This window comes from Pinus tabuliformis, chromosome J (assembly GCF_031772625.1).
Source record: "Pinus tabuliformis cultivar Carrire ecotype Pingquan chromosome J, CPIR1, whole genome shotgun sequence".
NCBI classification, from domain to species: Eukaryota; Viridiplantae; Streptophyta; class Pinopsida; order Pinales; family Pinaceae; genus Pinus; species Pinus tabuliformis.
In genome coordinates, this window is record NC_142295.1 from 940,742,823 (window position 1) to 940,768,514 (window position 25,692).

Sequence of the window (25,692 nt, forward strand, 5' to 3'; positions counted from 1 at the left end):
GGATGCTTCATTACAAAGCCTAGAAGTCTTCTTTCAAATGTAACAATTGGATGATGCACATAAGTTGATGCTAATAGAAGTCCGTATGGAGTGACCAACCCATAACATGGTGGTGGGCTCTTGTACGAGAAGCCTTCTTTCAAATATAACAACTGAATGATGCATAGAAGTTGATACTAAAAGAACTCAGTATGGAGCAACCAACCCTTAACATGGCGGTGGGATCTTGTACGAGACTTAGTCAACTCAAATTCACCTCCTACACAAACTTTGATATGCTTCAAGCAAGAAATACAAGATAGGTTATACCTGAAGGGGAAAGCAGAGGAAATCATGAAGCAGTGGATTCATGTAAGGCAAGTACCTAGTCAAAGGCATCAAACAATATTTTTGATGGCTTCAAGTCCATGGTGACGAATTGGAAGTTCCTCGACTCACTTCTCAGAGGACTCTCAACCAAAATATCCAAAGAAAAATGGACCTGCTTAGTATAAATGCTTTGGAGAATGCTTTACAAGTAGCTTTCGAGTTTGAGGCCAAAGCTTCAGAAGAAAATGTACTAAGCCTCCACCAACTAAAGTAAGGTTCTCGAAGCCTTATCTTTTAGAACCGTCTCTATTAGTAACTCAGAGCATCCTTTAAATCAGGGAAATGATTACACAATAGATAAAATTGGCCAGCGCTTATCAAAAATTCCATCCAGCCAAATAGTCGATGCTCAATCCTACTTTATATTTTCTAAGTGCAACCAATAACTCCACGAGGATAACATGATCCCTATTTAGCAAATACACCCCCTGCCTGCTCAAATGGTTGGTACCTATAATCATAGCCCTGTATGGATAAAAATGATGACTACCAGTTACATTGGCTCTATACATTGATGGCAGTTTCTTTAGCTTTGCCAACAATCATTGTACTCTAGTATAGACTAAATGGACACTGGAATTTTCGTTATCCAGAAGATCGAATCTTACCCAAGGAATTCACAAAAGTTGTTGCCAACACACAATTGGTTGAAAATAATCTCCATCATCATAACCAACTTTATGCCCATAATATGCACAAATGGTAACACATGATACATCTCCCAAACCAACAGAGTCCAACTAAAGTCTAATCCGAGATCCTCCATTCTCAACACTTTATACATAAAAAAACTTGTTTGTAATCGACCTCTCTTTGCACTTTTTGGGGCAATTGCTAGTTATATTAAGTTACTTGAAAAATCGGTCTCCTACAATCTATTTTAGGTATTAGAGGAGGGAAATGGTTATTTCCATTAATTGAGGAATCATTTAGGCAATTTCAGTCTTGTAGAAAAGATTTGTGTTGGTTCAACCTGGGCTAGAAACTTTTTTGTTGTCATCTAATTAATGAATGCATTAGGTTGACCATAACAAAATATCCATTTTCAGAATACACATTATCGTCCACCCTTGCTTTCAACAATGCCCATTCACATGTCGCTATTCTTCCCCACTCTATGCCTTACGGCGTTTCCTTTGCAACATAAGGTGCAAATGCTAGTCATAGTTTGGTCTGAGATGTGACTTATTGAGAATATGTACCATTGTATATAGCCTATATAGCACACTACCGACATTACGATGAGGTTGAACCAATAAGCAGATGTTGTTGCCATTCTGGAAAGCGAAGCAATATGCTTGTTCCAATGATATGATTGTAAACAAAACAAAATGCTTTGACAAACTAAATTTACAGCGACAAATAACAGGATCTGCCATGAGTGATGATGCCAGCTCGTGTCTCAAGATATAAAAAAACAGAGCAGAAATATAACGTGTACGAATTGAAAACGACCAGAAACAAAGATATTACAAAAGGAAAATAGTAACATAATTATATTTTGGAGTAATAAAAGTTTAGAAATAGATTTTACACAGAACCAGATTCCCAGCAGCCAACTTAATTAATCTTCCAAAATAATGATGCATTTTTTATTTTATTTTCCTGCGGTTACGGGTGAACATTGAATTTAGTTTTCATATGATGAGTATCTTCTTTCTTTTAAATCTGGAATTATTTGAATCGTTTTCCAGTCTTGACACTACGATCCCTCACTCCTGTTTGTTTTCGAGGTAGAGGTTAAAAACCCAGAAAATTTAAACACAGTAACAGTATGGTAAAATAGAGTAACACCACGCTGTAAAACAGAGTAGAGCAAGGGATGCATAGTAAAACTAGAAATATAAATATGTGATTGAGCGTGAGCGTGAAGACAAAATACTTTATATTAAAATTTACAAAATTAAAATTGAGATTTCAGCTCATGGTCAAGTTTTCTTTAGATAAAAATATAAGGGCAAGTTATGGGTGGAAAGTCACATAAATTAATTCTCTGCAGTTTCATTTATTGAGGAGTAAGAGCCTGAATAGTCACTTAACTTTCAGCTTAAAAAATCAAAATCTGCTGCGTGTTACAAAAGACGGCTTGCTTAATCTGTTTGCATACTTTCTGAGATTTGTTTTCGGTCGTTTAATGCCGTGGCTGGTTACTTTCTAAGATTGGTTGTCAGTCGTTTAATGCCGTGGTTGGAAACCCGGAACTGACTATTCAGACATAATCAACACATTACCAGAATACATTTGCATAAACTAACTTTCAACACAGGACAATTGGATTTCTTCACTATCTGGATACGCGAGAGACACAGACACAAAGAACTCTGCGCGATACCTTCATTAGTGATGGAATCCACATAGTTATAAGCCTTTTAATACGTTAATGACTCTGCTCAAGACCCTTTGACATTAAGTCCGTGCCACATCTAAGAATCCTTGAAAATACCCAGGTAGCGCATGATCCCATTGTAGAATAGTCCAGGAAGTTTCATTACATCACTCGGAACGTGAAATTGCCTTCTCTCACTTTGTTGCTAAATGTCCAGCTCATAAGCCCTAATAACGATTCCATGAATTTTATCCATAATAGCCGACCTGTCTTCTATGCTACTAATTGAAGATTTTCAATGGCCATTTTGGTATCTTAACACTAGCATTTGTCTTCTAGAAAGGATGGGGCACGAGTTAGTGCAAACGTTGTTTTAAGGTGGGCTTTCTGATTTATCTATATCAAATGTCTGGCTGTAATAAATTTCTGATTTGTTGGCGCACGAGAGCTGCCTGTGATTGTCCTCTGATTTGTTGGTATTACTTGCGTATCATTTTTTGCTGTGTACAGTGTGACCTACTGAAATTCAATGTCTGGCTCTCGTTGTTTAGCTTCTGAGGATCACTTTGCACAAATAATTTCTTATGAAGACGGTGTAGACTGGGAGTCTTAATTTAGACTTTGCTTGGAATATGTAGATGATTCCTATTCCAATATCGAGATAGATGAAAATATGGGCTTTCGAGTTTCGCTTATACCCTTTCTAATTTGGCATTGCTATCCACTGTTTTCTCTTCAACACTTCCTCTGACTCTCTATCCCTCAACTAATATCGAAATATCTGGTGATTAATTATTCTTATATGTCTTAATCTGTATACCTAACTGCAGCTCTTACTAATTAAATGAGTCGCTGCACTTCGCAATCGTTTTCCTTACCATTTGGGTTTCCACAAAAAGTTTAGAACAAACTGTTTGTATCTGCGTGTAATTTTAACTTTGTTAAGGGTATCGACGTTTCCTTTCATCCTCAGCAATCTACCTATGTTACGTTATCATAAGTGTAGTTAAACAATGCAAACAACTATGCCTTCAACGTATAAAACATAAACAAGGCAGAGAGTCGTTGACTCGATCCAGAAACGATCAGTTACATTTGAAGGTATAAAGATTTCGCACATTAATATAATTGATTCATAATTTTCGCTCTAACCACATAATAGCAAAGTTGAACACTGCTTACTAAATTGGGTTAAGTTTTCTATTGTGAAGTATTCATATAAACTTATCACAAATTTAAGGTGCGTTATTATCTTGTTTGCTGTGCATAGAACAGTTGGTGTATCTTTCAAAACCCCTACTCCTCATTTTTTTTATATCAAGATCTAAGTGTGAATATGGAGGGAAGAGTGAATGTCCATTAATGGAGTGAAAAGTTAGAAATTAATTAACCAGTTATGCGTGATTGTGGATTAGACTGAAGAGTATAATTAACTAGTTTTGAGGGATTGTGCATTTACATTAGGGAAAAGATTAAAGATCTAAATGTGAATATCCAGTACTGGAGGGAATAGTGAATGTCCATTAATGGAGTGAAGAGCTAGAAATTAATTAACTAGTTATGCGGGATTGTGCATTAGAGTGAAGAGTATAATTAACTAGTTTTGAGGGATTGTGCATTTATATTAGGGAAACTTATTGATGAGAGAATGTCTGTAGTGGAAATTAGCCGGGTCAACCAATGTATAGTCAATGAAACATGTTATCTTAGCTGTATTTTTACTAACAATAGAACTGATAAAAAATAGAACTGATAAAAATTGAAATGCCTAAAATAGAAAATGTTCTTTTTAGGTAAATTTCTACTAAAAATAGATCTACTAAAAATAGAAAATGTGTTGAATGATAGGGAATGTATAATAGCGGATAAAAAAATGGTGATATGTGTTAATGATGGCTATATTGTGGGTCTTGATGAATTCGTGATGAATTACTGACTACAATGTACCTCAACAAAGTTCTTTCAATCTCCATGACAACTACAAAAAAATCATAAAGCTAAAATATGAATTGTCATTGCACATAATATGTGTTTTATAAATGGAATTATTGCCAACATAGAGTACATGTAAGCATGAAAATGCACCGGAGAGTACATGTGAGCATGAAAATGCACTAGAGAGTACATGTAAGCATGAGCAAGCATTAGAGAGTTGATTCCATGCTATGGAGCAATTGATCCTAATGAATGAATGTAGACGATGCAAGTGAGTTCTAAGTGAATTGAATGTTGCAACTATGATCACAATAGCAATTGGTTCCATAATTTAGTTAAAGAATCAACTTAAATGTAACTGCATAGAAAAATTATAATTACACCCACTCCTTTTTATACTAAAAAAAGATCTCTCAAAAATATAGCTGGAAGAAAAATGGAGGGGAAGAAGTAAGCATGAATAAGAAAGAAACGAAGATAACATATCTTTCTCATTATAGCTGCAAGAAAATAATCAAAGTTGGAATAGAAGAACGAGGGAAGATCTGATTAGATGGTGTTGTAGATTCTTGTGGTTGATGCATAGTACTTTAAAAACTTCAATTCGAGCTTCATTTCGAGAGAAGGAAAGGATAATCTAAAATCTCAACATAGCCCTATTTCTCTTAGAGCATTTAGAGCATTTGGGATTCGAGGAAGAAAGAGACAAAAATTTTGTAGGTTTTTTTTTATAAGTTGAAATATAGCTTCAAAGATTATAATCACTTGAGAATGAAAAAATGAATCTTTTTCTTCTTAAAAGATAAAGAAAATTTCCTAACTGAAAATAAGTAGCAAGTTAGGCAGAGACGGGAGGTAGATAACAAACTCCTCATACTTCAAAAGTAACCACAAACAAGAAAAAAAGAAGCATACCGACTCCTCATACTTCAAGAATAACAAAAGAAGCATACCGACTCCTCATACTTCAAGAGTAACAGCAAACAAGAAGAAAAGAAACATACCAATTTCTATGTGCCCGCTTGCTTATGGACAGTAGAGAGACCAACTTAGAGTTCAAGAGTAACAGCAAAGACAACCAAAAAAAAAAGGGAAACATACCAATTTCTATATGCCCGCTTGCTTATGGAGAGTAGAGAAACCGACTTAGAATCTAAGTAGTTTTGCAGAGTAGTTTCAATCAAAACCGAAATGAGAAAATAGGTCATATAGCCATTTTGATGACCTAGAACACACCAAGAATGTTCATAAACATCATTCCACACAATACCTGTGTTCGTCAATTGAGTAGGATATAAGTTTGTCATACGAGGGTCATTATTAAATAAAGGTGTGAATTGGAATGCATGGAAATTGTTGGTTCAAGGGATAATTTTTAAATTAACTAATCCATAGAATATAGGAGGGGAAAAAATATTAGGAGCACCTTCATTTATTGGAGAACCTTTTTTGATTCGTCGAAATATTCAAAGATAAGACAAAGTGTTTAAGGGAGAATGTGTGTACAAACAAAAAAACAGGTTAGAGAAATTATATTTGAATAAGAAAGAAAGATAAAGATAAAGTGATTAAGAGAGAAAGTGTGTAGAAACAAAAATATGTTAGAGAAAATAGATTTGAATATGAAAGAAACATAAAAAAATAACATAAACATCAAAATGTGAGTAAGAAAATTAAAAAAGAATGAAAATAGTAGATAAGAGTTGAAAAATACTAAATATTAAATAAGAGTTCAAAAATAGACACTGGAACTTTATAGAAGAATTTGTAATATATATATATATATATATATATATGTATATATTAAATATCCTAAATTTATTTTAAACATATTGCCCATAAAATATATTTCTTCACTAATGAAATATAAGTGAGGAGGAAGGCATTTCTATTAGAGGTAATCTAAACTATACATATGGACCAAAAAAATATATTTTTACATTAATGAAAAATAAGTAAAGAGGATAAAATTCTGTTGGGAGGTAATCTAAATTATAAATATTCCTTACCTATTTATCTTTATCTTGCACTTATTAGTCCCTGCCTACGGCAGCGCAGGGACTATTAGCGTTTGATCGATAGTTGACTCGCTATTAATTCATGCGTTGATCGTAAATTTGTACTAGTTAATTACTCTTTAACCAAAGTTTTAATTCATGCGTTGATCGTAAATTTGTACTGGTTAATTACTCTTTAACCAAAGTTTATGCTGGGAACTTTCTCTGCAAGAAAATTTTAACCAAAGTTTTCAATTTACCCTCTTATTGCCCGCGTCACTTGCCCCGATGTTATTTTATTGTGGGAAACTTAATTGATCCGAAGTTTTCTCAAAAAAAAGTTATTCTAGTGTGGGCAACTTAATTTATTAAGTTTTTCAAAACAAAGTTCATACCAAGTTTCAAAATTGGCGTGCGGACGTTGCATAAACCCAACACCCTTACACTTGTCACCGTTAGCTGACACGATTGTTTACAGTTGTTGACATCTCTTCATTCCACCACCCTCTATCTTCATTCTGTTGAAAGCGAAGGAAAAAACATTGTTCATCCACTCTATCTTCATTTCAGCATACACATTGTTCATGTACTAGTTTGTTATTTCTGGCTGCAACTATCAAGCTTTATGGGTATTTTCCCCTCTCATTTTCATTCTTGAACAGTAGTGGCAGTTAGCCAAGAGGAACACTACCCACGGCTAGAACCAATTTCCACTGTTGGGGAGACGCAGTTATTCCCCTCTCTCCGACCTTTTATCATTTCTGCAAATCATAGATACCTCCAACACTCTGTTTTTGCAAATCTCAGATACCTCCAAGGCTCCCTTTCTAGCTACAATTGTCATAATCCACTTAGAGCATTGGTTCCCAATTTTTTCCCGTACTCATACAGAATAGGTTGGTTGTACTGAAACAAATAAGGTATAAGGTCCTATTACAAGATTGCCTCTTTCATGCCTCTTTCCTTCTCCCTATACATATAATTCATTGATTCAAAGACAGAACAATTATAAATGGATACATGGAAATTGACACAAAGACAGGCACGGGCAAGAAAAGTCAAGACAAGCACTTATAAGTGAAATTACTGGTAAGACTCAATTGAACTTACATTATCATAACTTCTTTTTAAGAAATATAAAACTGCTACATAGTGAAATAGTGAGCTTAATTTTTTTTATTCTAACTATGTATGTTAAAGTAAAAACTTAGTGAAGTACCAAAATTTGACTTTCAAGATCTGTATATTGTAAGAAAATAGTACCTTGGAGCCACGAGGGCACTGATATGGTTGTACAATTATAGTTAGGTCCAAGGGCTTTGTCATATACGGTTATCGGTAGATTTGTCTGATGGCTTTATTCTTGGCTCTGGTTATCGGTAGATGGATTTATTCCTAGCTCTGGTTATCGGTGCCTCATGGCTTCATGATTTCTCCCCTCATTTGTAGCTTGTTAAGACTTGCTAATGTCTTTGCGGCTTGTGCTGGAATTGACTTGCAGCTTGTCCTGGAATTGACAGTTCCAGGTCTTGGATATGTGACTATTTTCTCTTGTTTTCTCTTTTTCCCTCTGGTTCTTGGATTTTGTTTTTAGCATGCTAAATGAAAAAGAGAATTATCGCAAAACTTGCCACACTTTTGTCTACATACCTTCAATTCAAGGATAATTCTCGTTGATGCATCGAAGCATGCTCCCGAACTACAGTTCATTCACCCATGCTTCCGAACTCCAGTTCAGGGCCTCCTGGTGCTTGTCTTCAAGGTCAACATTGCATTCTTTGAGCACTATTTTTTGTTAGATTTTAGGAGACAGCTATGCTTGGATAGCTATACTCAGCTGGTGCCTTGCCCCGTTAAGCCAAGGGAACGTAAGAATGGTTCACGAGGCCAACGACCTAGCGAAGCCTAAATCTATCAAACAGAGCTTAAAAACAGAGTTTAAGCCGCTAGCTAGCAAGAATGCATTCTCTCTTAACTTACATGTAAACCAACTGATTTCGAACCAGCAGGGGAGCAAGCCAGTGCAATAAGATTCTCCCTTTGATGCTAGCTGCTGCTATATATGGACTCGTCATTTTCGTCAGCCGGTCAATGATATGGCCAGGCCTGCATGCAAGCCCCATAACTGCCTCAAGTCAGTTAAGGAAGTCATTCTTATCACCAAACTTAGCTTAATAAATTGAGTTCACCCAAAGTCGACATTGCATCAGATCTGCGTCGCACAGAAGCCCATCGACCATCTAACAAGAGTGCGAAGGCCACCGACCAGCTAACGAGAGTTACAGTACGATGGCGCTTGGCATTCTCCACAGTCTATTAAATTTTTATGCATGTAAAGTCTTACAACACATAGCATGAAAAAATAATATTTTAATTAAATTAATTGCATTCATTTTTAATAGTTACCACTATCACATGAATCGTGCCACATGTGGGCTCTGTTGCATGAAAGACATGTCTTGAACAAAATCTGCTCCAAATTACTAGCTTGGATAGTTTCACAGAGATTATCATAATTTCAGAGGCTACTCTGAGAGATTATCACAAATCCTGTGAAAAGTTAAAGCGTAGAGATGGTGTTAACACTGAGAGATAGACGCTAAGGGAGAGCCCAGTATTTCCGTATGGATAGTATTGACTCGTGCAGTGTTGTAATTTAAGTATGGGGGATTTACGCAGTGCATTATATTAGATATCATTTTTGGGATTCAACTGCGTTAAGTAAGTCATTCAAACGTATGACCATTTCCATGAGAGGTAGTCGTAACTGACTAATTTCTCATGATTTTTGAATAGTTCACTTAGCACTCATTGCATCGGGTGATGCTCACAGGGGTGAAGAAGTGGGATTGAAACTAATGAAATGTGGAGAACGAATCACATAGCATCAATCATCACTTCCGGGGCTTGCACCCGGTAACCAGGACTTCCCAGGAGGTCACCCATCCCAGAACTCCTCTGGCTCAAGCGCGCTTAAGCCAGAGGAGTTCTGGGATGGGTGACCTCCTGGGAAGTCCTGGTTACCGGGTGCAAGCCCCGGAAGTGATGATTGATGCTATGTGATTCGTTCTCCACATTTCATTAGTTTCAATCCCACTTCTTCACCCCTGTGAGCATCACCCGATGCAATGAGTGCTAAGTGAACTATTCAAAAATCATGAGAAATTAGTCAGTTACGACTACCTCTCATGGAAATGGTCATACGTTTGAATGACTTACTTAACGCAGTTGAATCCCAAAAATGATATCTAAGTGTTGTAATTGTCGTGCATCATACCAGAAGAAAGAGATATGAAAGGACCCTTCTCCTATCTATATATAGGTTGTCGGTTGTTCGTTGTCACGTTACTTACGCCTTCCAACCAGTTCAATCCTCATCCTCCCCTCCCATCTAGCTAAAATAAGTAAGGCAGCAGCGAGGAAAGGACCAGCAACTGGTAATTTTGGCTTTTGCTACTTCTGGATAGCTTGCATGAATGAATGGCCTGGCTTACTTTATTGAATTGCGGATCCGTACTTACTTGCTTAGAGTGGAGCTAGCTTCCAGGACTCGAGCATATTAGCCATGTACATATATATATATATATATATATATATATATATATATATATATATATATATATATATATATATATATCTTGCGACCAGGTTCTAGCTTTTGAAATTGGCATAACCCAGGAATTGCCCCAATAGCTGCAATCTTCATATTACCTGAATATAAAGTCATGAATTCAATTATCATAGCCTGTTCTAATCTTTCTCTAGGGGTTCCAATATTTGTTCAGAAATGGTCAAGGGTTTTTCTTTTTTTCGAGGCTCTTTTCTTTTTTCGATCGATGTGTGTTTGGGCACAAAGATGCGTCTCATGCTTAAAAGAATAATGATGATTGTCAAAACGTGTCACTGTTGTTCATTAATTCTAAACCTGAAAAATTCGCTACAGTAAAACCCCTAAAGTGCTAAGGACTAACTCAATGCATTAACTATAATTAAAATTAGACCGGCTTAATTAACCATAATTATTATACATTTGTTCAACTTATATGCCTTAATCAAATAAAAATCGCACCAATCGATGCACTTGTACAATACAAAACTCATATTGTATTGCCACATCACATAACTAGATATAATAATATGTTCAACTTATATAGCGAGATTCTAATTAATATATGGAGTTTACATAAGTCTCTACGTAAGTCTTGCTTCATTTGACTTTTGCCAAAAAGAATATCCACGCATCTGACAATAAGGAGAGAAGACACTAATTAATTTTAGTCATTTTCATAAACCAAAATATAAATTATTTATTTATCACATTAATTTTATTACTAATATCACAAATAAACGTACTATATTGGAATAGATTTTCTAGCTTTTTTCTTTTTATTTTTTAAATTCCAGTTTTTTTCTTTTTATTTTTTAAATAAATATATAAATGCTTGGGATTCCATTTCCACTAAATATTTTTAGTAATACTACGAGACTGAAAGTTGAAATTGATCTCAACTCCTAATCTTTTCTAATCAGTAATTTAGAAAATCTAATCGTGAAACCTTTAAATTCATTGTTCGTTAGACTTTTAGTTTCATTGTTCCTTTGTTATTCCATTTGTTTCAATCGTACTAAGCCAAGCAATGACAAATTGGATAGCCATAATCATGGGATAACAACCTTAAAAGACGTGCAATTATAAAGAAGAATCAACATTTTTGCAATGCCGAATGCTTTGAGCTATTGATGTGCAATTATAAAGAAGAATCAGAGGGCAGGAGATGATGGGCGTAAAACAGTAACAAACTCGGCCTTAGCTTTGTTTTGAAAGCAGTTATTCTCATCATTCTAAGTTATTAGTTCGTCACAGCTATGTAATCACTGACTAATGTGCTCTTTCAACGCAGATTGATCAGGATAGCTGTAATCAACGTCCTATAGCGGGGCAAGCTAAAGTAAATGAAACCAAAAGCAAAACAAAGAATCTGGAATTTCAGTCAGAGAAAGAAAGAGAAAGATGTTGCAGGAATTCGTCTCCAAACAACAGGTGGGGGGGGTGGGGGAGGAGCGGGGGCGGCAGTTGCTCAGCATCACGAAGGAACGTATCGCAGTTGTTGCCATGAATAAGGATTCCAGACCCGGCATAAGTATAGAAAGTGAAAACCAAGTTCATTATTTCACTTATTATGAAGATAAATAATATTGATATATTACAATTTTATGAATGCAGTTTGCTTTCGAATCAATAGGAAAATTAATTCATATTAAAAACTCTAGTGAAGCATTTTGACTTTACCATGAAAGAAATATATGCTAATTATCTTCTTTATGAATAATTAATTATCTTTAAAATGATAGTTTATGGAAGTCATGGTTCCTTTGAGATCTTCTAAGTCTTCCTGCTCCAACTCCATTGGTGCTGCTTTCGTATTTTTGGTCTCTCGCCCTGTTCTGGTATCGATTTTGTTGCTTTCGTATTTTTGGTCTCTTGCCTTGTTCTGGTATCGATTTTGTATTAATCATCTCAGCAAGTTCATTATCGTTGGGATTACCGTCCTCCCAATGGGTGAAACCAAATAGCTGTAAGTGACTCCCTACTAAAAGAAGTAAGGCAGACATGGAAAATCTGGCAAATATGGACAATCTGATCAACCATCGCAACGTATATAATATATGTCCGGAATTCCCTACTAGTGCAACTATATAAACAGAATAAGCTCAATAAACTACTCGGTCTACTAATGTTAATGCTGCTGGATATGCGCCCTTATGCTGCTGACTTTCGATTTGGGATTAGCGCAGGTTATGGCATTGGCGAGTTTGTTCATCTGTTATATATATGAAATATTGTTCAACTTGTCAAAACTCATGATATCTCGTAGTTACGACTTTCTCTTTACAATATCTTTGAGGAATGCATTACTTGACTGTGCGCAGAAAAACATTCATTTGATAAAGGGCTAAAGCATCATGGTGATGCATAACACATGTCAGAAAGATGGGGAAATATATTTAATTACATTTATAAAGATGATAAATTAATTTGATAGGTTGTTTTCATCCCATTTTTTAAATGAAAAAATACGTCAATAAACTTTTTTCCTTTTTGGTAGCGAATCACATAATTATTCATTTTACTTGCTACTCCTTCATAGCTCGTGCAGCCATTGTGGTGATGTTTATAATATTAAATAACAACATGTTTACAAAAATAAAAACTAGAATTAATGTGAACATGTTTACTTAGGGCAGAGGGTGTATTGTTTTAGGTTGTAGCCAATTGCAAAATACAATGAACTTTGCTCACTCATTGCATATTTTCTGCAGAGATATCAACTATTTCCTCCTACGGCACAATATATGATTATTCTGTTTTCCTATTGCATGATATTTTCTGCAGCGATATTAATAATACAATGTAAGATATCAATACACAATTTTTGTAAGGACCAAATAAATTAGATGTAAGTCAATTCTTCTCATTCTGTATTATTTCTACAATGTTAAGTCTGAGCATTTCCAATATTGACAGGCACATATAAAGATGCATTGGATTGTACGCTAAAAGCCTGCAAATACAAGAAAAGCAGTGACATGACATCGAAACAATTCAACAATGCAGAGATAGAGAGTGTTTATGGTATTGTCAATATTGGATTTTGAGACATTTAATGGGTGAGAATATGTCATTATTCCAATCCCCGCTCTAAGTTTTTTATTTTTTTGGTTTGATTGATTTATCTATTGTGAGTTGATATGGACCTGGAAAAACACAAAGGTAAGCTACAAGATCTGGCTATGGAGTGGGTTGACTACTAGAATCTACTGGAATCTATATTGGGTTTGGGTGAGGCTGGCCCAGTGGCTAGAATCTAGGTTCGGCTTAATATTATTGATAGGCACTCCCCTGTTTTACCATAATGTTTATTGGTTGGCTTAATATTGATAGGCACTCCCCTGTTTTACCATAATATTCATTGGCTAACTTAGATGGGTTTTCCTCAAGATTTTTGTTTTTGATTAAGTTCTCACTTATGGTTATTTACTCTACTTCATTTATGTGCCTCTTCTAATGGTAGTTAACTCATATATATATAGAAGGTTGGATTGTATTTATATTTACTGTGTTTAAGTTTCCATTGGGATAATGTTAATGTTACTGTATATGTGGTATGTTTACTCTTCTTTACTACGTGCAATGGTATATCACAATTAAATATGGTCTCTGCAGGCACAATCCTTGGAGTTGGTCTCTGTTGGCACAATGCTTCGAATAGATATTGAGGTAACTTTATCTCACATAACTAAACATCATATCAAGAAGCATAAATTAAAACTAAATTAAACCTATTGAACTGTAGCTGGACCAATTCAGTTATGTTTACTCACGTTTGCAAAAATAGATTGTAAAAACACATGAGCACTCTCTCACACAAATACATGTCTTCCTAATTGTAAGAGCAATAAGTCCGCTCTCTCTTATAAATACATTTCTTTCTAAAAATAATTTTCATTTATCTATATATTTCCCTGGAAATGTTCTTTCCTTGTTCAGGTAGTGATTTAAATATATTTGTAAAATATTAACAAGTAAGTGACAGCTACTGTAACTTAAAAAAACAGCATTTACAAAAAAAACAGCATTTACTGAAATTCTTCGGCAGGGACTACCGCTACGCAGTTGCCCTTGTTAAAAATAACATTAGAGTTGAAATGAGTGGAATGTTTTCTTTAATGCTGCACTTTATTTTAATTAATGAAATCATAGTAGATAGCAGGGAGAGAATTTATTAGTGGAATGCTTTTTTTAATGCTGCACTTTATTTTAATTAATGAAATCATAGGAGATAGGAGGGACAGAATTTATTGGAGGATTCCATGTTTTACTATGAATGTCGAGGGAAAACGATAAGGGAGAGTCTGTATAACAAAAGAAACCTTTATGAAGAAATGAAGCAGATAGAATACAGGTGAATCATAAAGTTTTATGAATTGGCAGAGAAAATAAGAGATGAATAAAATAATAGTAGAGAAAAGCTAAGAGATGAATAATAAAATTGAAGAGAAGATTAGTAAAAGAGAAATTTCATAGATTATAATATATTGAGGAATTGCATAGATTAAAATTTTTGTTCTAATAATATATAGAGAAATTTCTATAAATACATAGATCAAAGAAAGATCGTATTAAAAACATTAAATTTTAAAAATTAATGAACACTTGCAACCCAAAAGTAAAATCTATTCCTACGTGGGAATTCTAAATATTAGGGAATACATGATTTTATCTTCATACTTCAAAATATTGTCTTGGTTTTGAGCCGCAGGATATTGTGTTTTTGGTTTAATAAGAATTCTATATTTAATATATAAACATATTTTTGACTCGCATGATGTGAGAAAAGAAATTGTAATTGTGAAGGCAGGGATATTTTTCCAAACATATTTAGAGAAAATCAAATATTTAAGAAAATTAGTTATGTGAGGATATATGGAGTAAGAGTTTAACGGTAATGGTAAAGGCTATAATTTATAGGGAAACACTTAAAGATTGAAATAAAGATCATGAGATTAAAAAAGCCATAGAGAAAGCTGAAAAGAGGTTGTCAAGCCTAATAATCAGGATCAACCTCAATGTGGTAAGGTTTTTCTCCTTATATCCATGGGGTTACAGATAAAATGGCTAAAATCCTAAGAAAGAAAAACATTATAACCCAATTCCCAGCTCCTGGTACTATCAGACAAAGTTTGAAATCTGTTAAGGATGATATTGACAAGCAGCAGCTTAAAGGAGTCTATAAAATAGACTGTTCTTGTGGAAAAAGTTACATAGGTGAAACTGGTCGCTCTCTCCAGACAAGACTCAAGGAACATGGCGCTGACATCAGGAATGGAAGATCTCGTACCTCAGCCTTAGCAAAACACTCCTCGAAGACTAAGCACCACATCTGCTTGGAAGGCACATCAATTATCGCAAGAGAAGAGCAGCATCAGAGACGGAAAATCAGAGAAGCCCTCGAAATTTTGAAGCACCCTTGTAATCTGAACAGAGACAACGGTTTGGAGATTAGCGGAAGCTGGCTTCCCCTGATCAGTGAAATCAAAAAGCGTCAACCCTTCCCCAGGTAAGCCTTCAAGCAGGTTAGTTTTTTCCCTTCCTTTCCTTTTCTATTATTATTGGCCAGTACTTTTTATTTATTTCATTATTAAAATTATTATCATTAGAATTCTTTAATATATTAATCCCTTCATAATGATTAATTAATATATCAATTATTATATGAATTAATTATAAATATTAATTATTTATAATTATTAATATAATCTGGTTCATATATTAATTCAATTTATATATAGATATTAATATAGTTTAGGTATCAATATAGATAGTATTATAGTTTAGTTATTAATATTAATATAGATATTAATATAGTTTAGATATTAATATTAATATAGATATTAATATAGTTTAGATATTAATATTAATATAGATATTAAGTTATATAGATATTAATATAGATATTAATATAGTTTAGTTCTGTCTTTCGATTTTAGTATTAATCCCTCTTATTCTATAGGTTTTAATCCTAGATTAAAATTTTTTTAAAAAATTTCCATTAAATTAAAAAAAAAAAAAATTGAAAATTAAATTTAAGAATAAAAATAAAATTATTCAAGCTGACTTGTGCTGTTCCTTAAAATTGTTTCCCTCATGAATATTTATTTCTTCCATTCTGCTCTTCTTTTATCATCATTCTCATAACCCTGATGATGGATCCCATTTGGGATTTGAAACGTTGGTGTAAAAATACGCTTACTGTGGATTCTCCGGTTGAAGATTCAAAAAGTACAAACCACAGATCTCTTAAATCCAAAATCTTATTAATGTTTAAGATGTAAAGTATAAAATGTTTGTTTATATATTTGTAAAAATATTTGAATTTTAATGATTTTATACGAGATTCTATATGTTTTGGCAATTTTTAAGGTAAAATAATTTTATATTGTAAAATGGGGACAAATCATTTTTAGAAAAAATGGAAATTCGCTATTTTTTTTTTGTAAAATCATGGAAAATTAGCCCACCTCCCAATTTTAGCCCCTAAAATTTTCCATGACTATAAAGTTATTTTTCCAGATTTATGAAAAATGTTCTTATTTTTTTTAGGATGGAAATTAAATTTAATCATCAATACTTTTGAAGCTTATATGCATTAAAAAAATAATAATATGTTTTTTTAAATTATATTTATTTTTATATGCATGTTTTAATTTTTGCATTAAAATTTTAAATATAATTAAAAAAAAACAATAAGTAAAATCTTTTCTCTCACATTAAATGATAAAAATAAAGTTATAACTAAGAAATTTATTATTAAAATAACATAAAGTTTATACTACTACAATTATATAAATTAAATGGTTGATAAATGGTGTTATATATAGAAGCTCATACTTCACTATACATTTTAATTGCCAAGATTTTGAGAAAGGCATAAAAATTAATAATTTATTTTAAAGCATTAATAATTATTTTTGTAAGTTAATTTGTATTACCTCTAAATAACCAATTACATCAATCCATTCATCAGCATTAAGAGGAATACATGACAGTACATTTACTACATTCTTGTCTTGGGAACGTGAATTCGTTCTTACACATTTTGAAGAACAAATGTAGATTAGACATTGACAACACTCATTTTAAACATTTTCATTTCCAAAGATTCTATCATAATTTTTTTCCTTGTCACTCTCGGAGTGATCTAATATGTGTATACTTTTGTGTCGAGTCATTGACGGAGTCAAAACTATGGTGGAGTCCCTTTAGTTTCTAGTTGAAGCATGGGCCTCCCCTACTAAGGGATGAGATGGCACTGCTATGGTTTAGCAGATCCTGAAGTAGTTTATTTTCCTATAGATGTCTTATGTTGTTGTGAGTTTTCCTATTTATGAGCCAAATTATTCTTTGACTTTTTTGTTTCCTTTGTATCTTTCCAACCATGACTCTTCTTGTTAGCATCAAGATGGAAAAAGGAATATTGCAAAAAAAAGTAGGCATTTTGAGAGATTATTAGGCTGCTCACATGTCCTTCATTGGAAAATAATGTTCTCATAGTCCACTAGTTGTGAATAAACCCTATCCCTCCCTTTGAGAAGGATTCAATCTAGCAACCCTTTACTAAGGTTCACTTTGACACATATGCAAGAAAACACGATAATCCCTTTTAGATACCTTTTATTTTCTATTTTGATGAAGCGTCCTAAAATATTTCCACATACTCTAAGGTATTAGGTTGTGTGAAATGGTTGGGTAGGTGAGGAACACATGTTGGAGTTTCCAAAGGAACCATAGAGAGAGGATTAAAATAGAAAAAAACCATGGTTGATAAAAAACTGTTTGTAAACCCTCTAAATTTATAAATAGCGCTACAAAGACACCTTTCGAGCAAAACTACAACTTTGCATTTTGAGACCAATTCTAGTGAGCCCATTCTCAGAGAGAAAATTCCATCGACAAAAATCCATTAAAAAAAATATCATCTGTAGTTCATAATCTACCGCCATGAAGTTGATTATAATATTATTCACTTTAAGGGATGGAATGTTCACATCATGATCTAAATGCAAGCCTTGAGACATCTTGTGGGTTCGGAGGTGAAGGTCCTAGCTTTAGGAAATTCTTAGATTATTTGGATTGGGAGGAGGAGGACACTCCCCAACCTTTGTCTCCACCTTGTAATCTTGACACTAGATAAATAGAGACATCATTGGATATGTAGTACTCAATGAGTGATTTCGGATCTTACAGTTGCCTTCCCTCATGTAGAAGGTGAAGATTGTCATATGGGATTCCCATCCAACCCTATATCCTAACTACGAGTGAGGAGTTGGGGCTTTGAATTGCAGAAAAATGGAACCCCATGAGATTGGTCTCACAAAGAATGTGAGATTCTCTAGATTTGGGTACTCTGATCTACGAGATATTGTGGTATATCAGGGTTCTTCAGAACTTCCTCTATAAGCCTCCAACTAACCTCAATCACGAGATCATCCCATTTATCCCCTTACTGAACCTTAATCACTTCCTCCACAACATCTTCCAATTTATCAATTCTCTGCTACACCAATGCACTCAAAACCTAATGGGACAATATTTCCTTGGCCGACACTATTACCAAGACTTTGTTGCTTGTCACCATGGTTAATCTCAACCCTGCGATTTCTAGTGAACACATAATTTGATCAATTCCCACCAAGGGACCAATGCCATTATCCCATAATGACTCTAGTCTCAAGATCTTGACCTTCGCACTGTGCTTGGGTCTTGTGAGAAAAGGAGTTTTCATCGTTGGGGTTTTGCTTTTTCCCCATGGATGGGGTTGTAGGAGGAGATAAATCCTTCACGGGGAAAGCACCCAAAAGCTAGCGGATGACCTAGTAGAAATGGAGAGCTCCAATGAGGAGGTGTTTTATGTCCACATGAAAGTGACGAGGACATGGAAGCAAATCACATCGATTAAAATTTGGCACAAGCCATTATGCCTGCATTTTAAATTATTATTATTACTATTAACTATACTATGAATTAATATATCGACAATATCATGACTTACTAAAACCCATGCTTATATAACCATAATTCTCATTCATATCGCATTTTTTAATTAACTAATTAAAAAAAAAACGAAAACATAACTATTTTTAAAATAAATTTCAACTTTAATGTATTACTACTACTAAAAATATTATAAAGTATTCCAAATATATATCATTAATCTAATTATTATTATTAACTAAATTAACATCTAAAATTCTAATTTGATAAATTAATGTTATAAAGATTACATAAATATAACATAATAGTAAATACTTTTATATCTAATCATTCAAATAAATTCTTTTTTTAAGATAAAAGCTACCGCATACTAACCTTATTAGTCCCTGCCATCTGGCAATGGGCAGGGACTATAGTAATCGAACAGCTTCGAGTTAGCATTAGTTTGCAGTTTTAGTGCGGTGTTATTCGGCGATTATTATAAAGTTTCCAAACGTGTTGTGCGGGGATGTGCCGAGATAACCAAAGTTTTATTTGGAGCTGAGGCTTTGCCATCTTATTTGGCCTCTTCCTGAGGCGGAAGAGGCTGGAGCATAGCCTAATTGCATTTTACGCCCTGTTCATTATCGCTGACCGTCAACGGTCTCATGTTAATGTTAACATTAATTTGTATTTGCAGGGTATGCTAAGGTTTGATGTTAACGGGTGTTTTGTTTGCAGGGTATGCTAAGGTTTGATGTTAACGGGTGTTGTGGTTTGATGTTAACGGGTGTTGTGCAGCAGGTGTTGTAGGTGTCCGTGCATGGCGGGAGGTGTCATGAACCACCGCCTATGTTCTTGCCTACTGTGCCTCTGTACCCAGCTTTGTTCTTGCTATGGTTTTCTCATCTTTGGTGCTGGGTCGACAGAGAAAATTGCTTCATTCACTCAACGACCGATGGTTTTCTCATCTTTGGTGCTGGATTGACAGAGCGAACTTGGTGCTGGATCGAACTGGATCCATCAATTCTTTGAAAATATTTGCAGTTGTTGAAAAAACAGCAATCCAGTCCCGATTGCCTTCTGGGCTGCGGTCATGAGCTTCGTCGCAAGGCCCAGTTTGCGGTGCGTACGCAACACAGCCAGAGAGGTTATGTGGCCGTGGCATTCCGTGGACTCCTCTTCCATTTTCACCAGAACATAAGCCACAATTTTCTTGTTGTAATCCTCGGCCACGTACAGAAGCTGCGGCCATGAGAGGATGTGGTAGAAGTAATACTTCATCTGGTAATTCTCCGGCAGACACATCAGATTGCATGTCTGCATTGCCAGCAGGTCATCTATAGTGGCTTGACGAATGCAAACCATGGCTGCAAACCACGGTGGGTATTAGTGTTCTCTGTTAGATACTTCTTCTCCTGGTTTTTTTATTCTGTGAAGATGGAACACATCTCAATCATCTGTGTCAAATTTGCACTAAAAACATTCTGTGACTATTGATTGTATTTCTTACATCAGGCAATTTACAGGCTTCTAACAACCAAAATCCAAGCAAACAAACGAAAAAAAATTCTCGACTTTGCCTCAATCTACGAAGCTAACGCAAATGGCATAAATTACGTCAAGCTTCTTACCTTTAATTTTGCTTGCTCCCTCCGATTATCCCAGGATAACTGCCACTAAGGGATCAGACTTCCGCTTTGCAGGATAGGGTTTCACGAAGACGAACCTGCTTAACCAAAAGGAATGGATCATTTTCTAAATGAAATTTACACATCATGTTTAATTAATATTTGCTTTACTTGATATTAGCATCGCCTGGGGTTTTTGGGCAGCCTCAGTTCTGCTACTTGTATCTACTGTAGCCCCAGGTTTCCGGTCAGCCTCGCTTTTGCTTGTAGTATCTGCAGGCTTCTGGGCAACCTCCATTGCCCATTTTGCTTGTAGCATCTCCCGCAGCCCCAGGCTTCTGGTCAGTCTCTCTTCTGTTTGTAATATCTGCTACAATCGCGAGCTTCTTCTGGTCAGCCTCGATTTTGCTCGTCGTATCTCCCATAGCCCGAGGCTTCTGGGCAGACTCAACTTTGCTTGTAGCGTCTCCGGCAGCCCCGGGCTTCTGGTCAGCCTCGGTTTTGTTCGTCGTATCTCTCACAAGTCCAGGATTCAGGGCAGCCTCCATTTTGCTTGTAGTATCTCCCGCAACCCCAGGCTTCTTCTCAGCCTCACTTTTGGTAGTGGTATCTGCCACAGCCCCGGTCCTCTTGTCAACCTCGGTTTTATCCATACAACTCCAGCATTCAAGTCGGAAGTAGCAGTGCTTACGAGTGAGGATGCCCAGTCTCGGAACTGAGATTATGAATCTGAGCCTGCTTCCTCAACTGCCTTTTCTTTTGCTTTTGTAGAAGACTGGCAAAATGGTTGACCCCGACTTAGGCAAAATACATAAGCAAGGTTTGGTAGCATTCGGTAGCATGGTCTGGTTCTCTTTGTCACCTCTACTAGAGACGAGCGAATGACTGGTTCCTGGGATTCTGAAAACGAGACGAATGAATAGTTCCGGTCCTTGTATAACAGGATAACTCACAAGGGTGATCAGGTACCGACCTGCAAGCACATTCATGCCGTTCAAGGAAGCTCGGAGAAAAGTACCGCCCTCATCAGTTTTTTCATTATTTTCAAGTTCCACAATACCAATAGCATGGTCTCCCCAGTACTCATTTTCTTCATATTCTTCTTGAGGATGTCTCTTCCTTTGAATGAGCAGGGGTTCCTTTAAACCTGTATTTGAATTCTCCATCCCATTCGCTTCAGGCAAGTGTTCGAATGGGCTGGGAGTGTTGGCAGCTGGATGAGACAAACCTAGAAGGCCATGAAATTGAAACTGGTGCACGTGCAGTGGACAGTTGGATTATCCTTCTGCCTCCTGTATTGACATATGACCATGATACAATGTTAAGTGGCATGGTTTAGTCCCTCCATGCTATCCCACGGAGAAGGAGGTGAGCCATGTGGCCCTGCTATCCCACGGAGAAGGAGGTGAGCCATGTGGCCCTCATGGGGCCCACATGGACGTGTTTTAATTTTTAGTTTTCCAAGAGATTCATTTCCTTTTAATGCTAAATTACATCACTAATATACCCTCTTTGGTCATTTCAGGTTATACTTCTTTTACTCGTGTACAACTACCTGGTCAGGGTTAGCTATCGCTGCTTTTCGGTGCAACTAAATATATCTACGTCATGTTTTGGTCTCTGTCTCATTTGTTTAAACTAATCTTCACTTGTCTGTTCTCCTGTGTCTATAAATTCTCTTTCTTAGCCCTCAGAGATTGCAGTGGAAGAAAGTTGGCTCGGAACCGAGAGAGAGATTGTGTTAGCTTGCTATGGCTGTGCAAAAGGAAACAACCAATGACAGTTTGAGCTCTTTGCTTTGCAACGGGGAACGTGATTTCCTGATCAGAAATAATGGAGACAAGGTACGATTGTTATACTTATAGTCTCTGTTATCATTTATTTTGCTGCAACATTGCATTTTTGTATTGAATCCAATGTAATCTACAGGTGAAAGTTGGAGAACTGGAAGGGAAACAAGTGGGTCTGTACTTTTCTGCCCATTGGTGTCCTCCATGCAAGGCTTTCACCCCCGTTTTGTCTAAAATCTATAAAAAGTTATTGGAGAAGGGGGACTTCGAGATTCTCTTCGTTTCTGCGGATTTTGATGAGAAGTCATTCGAGGAATACCACGACACCATGCCATGGCTTGCCCTGCCATTCTCAGATGGTAATACAAGGAAGAAGCTTAATGAGGCCTTCCAGGTTGATGGCATTCCGTGCCTTGTTTTTCTGGACAGAGAGGGCAGAGTTATAACGACTGAAGGTGTGGAGATCATTGAAGAATATGGGGTTGAGGGATATCCATTCACCGCAGAGAGATTTGAAGAGCTGAGGGCGAAAGAGGAAGCCTTAAGGGCTGCACAGACTGTAGAGTCTCTTCTGGTGTCTAATGAACGAGATTTTGTCCTTGCCCATGGAGGAAGAAAGGTGGGTGTTTTCCCTTTTTGGCTTGTGTTTTTCTCTTCCAGCAAGTCTGGATTTGGGTTCTTTATGAGAATGTAGGTATGATTCATGAAAGCATGTATTGAATTGGGCTATTGAACTTGAAAATATAGAAATAAATTATGTATTCATTAAGTCTATTGAATACATGTATTGAATTGGGCGATTGAGTTTCATTGGCTCCTGTAAGGGTTTAGGAAAAATAGATGCACATATTTTATTTCATGATGGCCTTATTGTCACATCTCTCAGGGTATGAATTTGGGTTGTTTTCACGGTGGATTCTTGTTATTAACTATTAAACCACAAGTAGACATGGACTCTAGTAAAAACTCGGTACTCTTGTGGGTGATGCTAATCATTTTTTCATGTTTTGATTCTTGAAACGGGTCCCGATAGCTGAGCTTGTGGAGAAGACAATTGCTTTGTATTTCTCTGCCCATTGGTGCCCACCTTGCCAAGCCTTCACACCAAAGCTTGTAAAGGTATACAACGAACTCAAGGAAAGAGGAAAAGACTTTGAGATTGTTTTCATCTCTAGTGACAGGGATGAAGAGGCTTTTGAAGATTACTACAAAAGCATGCCATGGTTAGCTCTTCCATTTGGAGATAAAACTAAGAAGGATCTCATGCGGCTTCTCCGTGTTATAGGCATTCCATCGTTGATTGTGGTGGGACCAGATGGAAAAACTGTCGGACTGCTACTTATATCTGCCTTTTCCTGTATATATAGGTCATGTCTATTTTCCTCTTTGTAGCTCAAACGACATAGGTAATAAATAGTGATATGTAACTAGTTCAAATCCCATAGTAGTAAGATGAGCTATCCATATGTCTGCATCTAAGTGCACTATTCTTTGTACTTCCCTCAGTCAGCATGCTAACAACACTCAATGCACGGACATTCTTGTTGTTACATTCATTCTGCTTGGCATTTTTGCAATTCTTGGTTTGGATGTCCACTTCCTGGGTCAGAGTGACCAGAAGGGAGTCATCAAACAAAGAACAGTTGTCATTTATGCTAGACTCGCCAACTGATTCTTCAATAATAGCAGGTCCAAAGTCTGCTTCCTCTTCTTTATGTTCCTGTTGATTGCTAACTGTTTCCTTGGCTGATATCCCAGCAATAGTATCATCCCTAACTTTTGTACATGCCTTTTTATTTCCACTATATTCACCTGGTGAGTGACCAGTGCTACTCTCCTGACCATTGCTACTCTCCTCTTCATCAGAACTCAACAGAGCATCTAAATCAGCAGTGTTTTCATGTAGCTGAGTCTGAGAATCTCCAGAGTTTCCTTTGCTTAATACACCACAGCTCACACGAATTGCCTATTTTCCTCTGTTCCCTATGATTCCCGTAGGTCATTCACCAAATACACGCCTAATATAGGAAGAATTGGCATATCAATGGGTATACTACTTCCTTATTTCCATAATAGTATTGATAATATTAGCTTGTACATGATGGCCGACTGCTTGTATTACTCTTATTAAGTAGATATAGCAATGGTAATACATAATGTTTATACATAGGATATAAAAGCCGGAGCTTGCTTACTGTGAACTAAGAGCTTGGTTGGTAGGGTATACTAATGGTAATACTTTACCTTAGTGAAAGGTGATATACTAGAGATGTCAAGTTTGATCACTACCTAATACCGATTGCTGGTTGACCAAGGGGAATAGAAGCAATATGATGTACAGGTTGTAGCTCAAACGACATAGGTAATAAATAGTGATATGTAACCAGTGCTACTCTCCTGATTACACATATCATAGTTTCCACCTGCTATACCTTAACCACTCAGTCCAAGCCATCTAATCTGTATTGTCACAATTGTCGTGGCCTTGACTACACAATTTTTGGAGACCTGAAAACTCTAGATGTGAAATGGAGGTCTACGTAATAGCCTGAAAGTAATAATCCTGTCATCAACAACACATACATGTTAAATAAATAAAGTTACATGGATTAAAACGCCTCCAATGGCTATCCCCATCACAATGGCATTTCATTAAGCCTGCAGACAATTAAAGTTGCATAAAATTTCACATGATTCAGACAACAATATTATTCATAACAACTACTCACAAAGTGTTTGACATCATAGCATTCTAGTTCTAGCTCTAAAACTGAGAGAAACATAGTCTCCAAGACTCTTGCCATCTGGGATTGACTTCAGGTGAACAGAGATAGCTTGGACCTATTCAGCTAACTTGAATCAGATCCAATCTACTATATTTTTCCATAGCTAACCTGAATCAGATCCAACCTGGGCTACCTCAAACCTGAGGGCGGATAAACTAACCTGAATCAGATATTCTAAAAGTGCTTACTAAACACGGCAGGGACTTGTTGCTTGCAACTCCCCTTGTTAAAGATATAGAAAGGGAAAAAGCAAACGTTAATCTTTTAAACCCTTGATATATGGTTTATACATATCTTCATGAGACAATCACCTAAATTTTTCTTTT

The 25,692-nt window shown here is 35.9% G+C and overlaps 1 protein-coding gene and 1 pseudogene across 1 annotated transcript; one reads left to right on the forward strand and one right to left on the reverse strand.

The window, feature by feature from the left end:
- Window positions 1-20,182: 20,182 nt before the first annotated feature.
- Window positions 20,183-20,887, reverse strand: LOC149229872 (N-terminal acetyltransferase A complex catalytic subunit NAA10-like). Its single transcript, XM_089381151.1, has one exon. It carries the CDS (start codon window positions 20,525-20,527, stop codon window positions 20,183-20,185), a length of 345 nt encoding a protein of 114 aa, XP_089237277.1. The 5' UTR covers window positions 20,528-20,887.
- A 1,397-nt stretch (window positions 20,888-22,284) lies between these two features.
- On the forward strand, window positions 22,285-23,274 carry LOC149229873 (putative nucleoredoxin 1 pseudogene; annotated as a pseudogene).
- Window positions 23,275-25,692: the final 2,418 nt, after the last annotated feature.

What these genes read in the sequence shown, in the direction of transcription:
- LOC149229872 (XM_089381151.1), bottom strand. Translation starts at nt 20,527, where the DNA reads ATGGTTTGCATTCGTCAAGCCACTATAGATGACCTGCTGGCAATGCAG.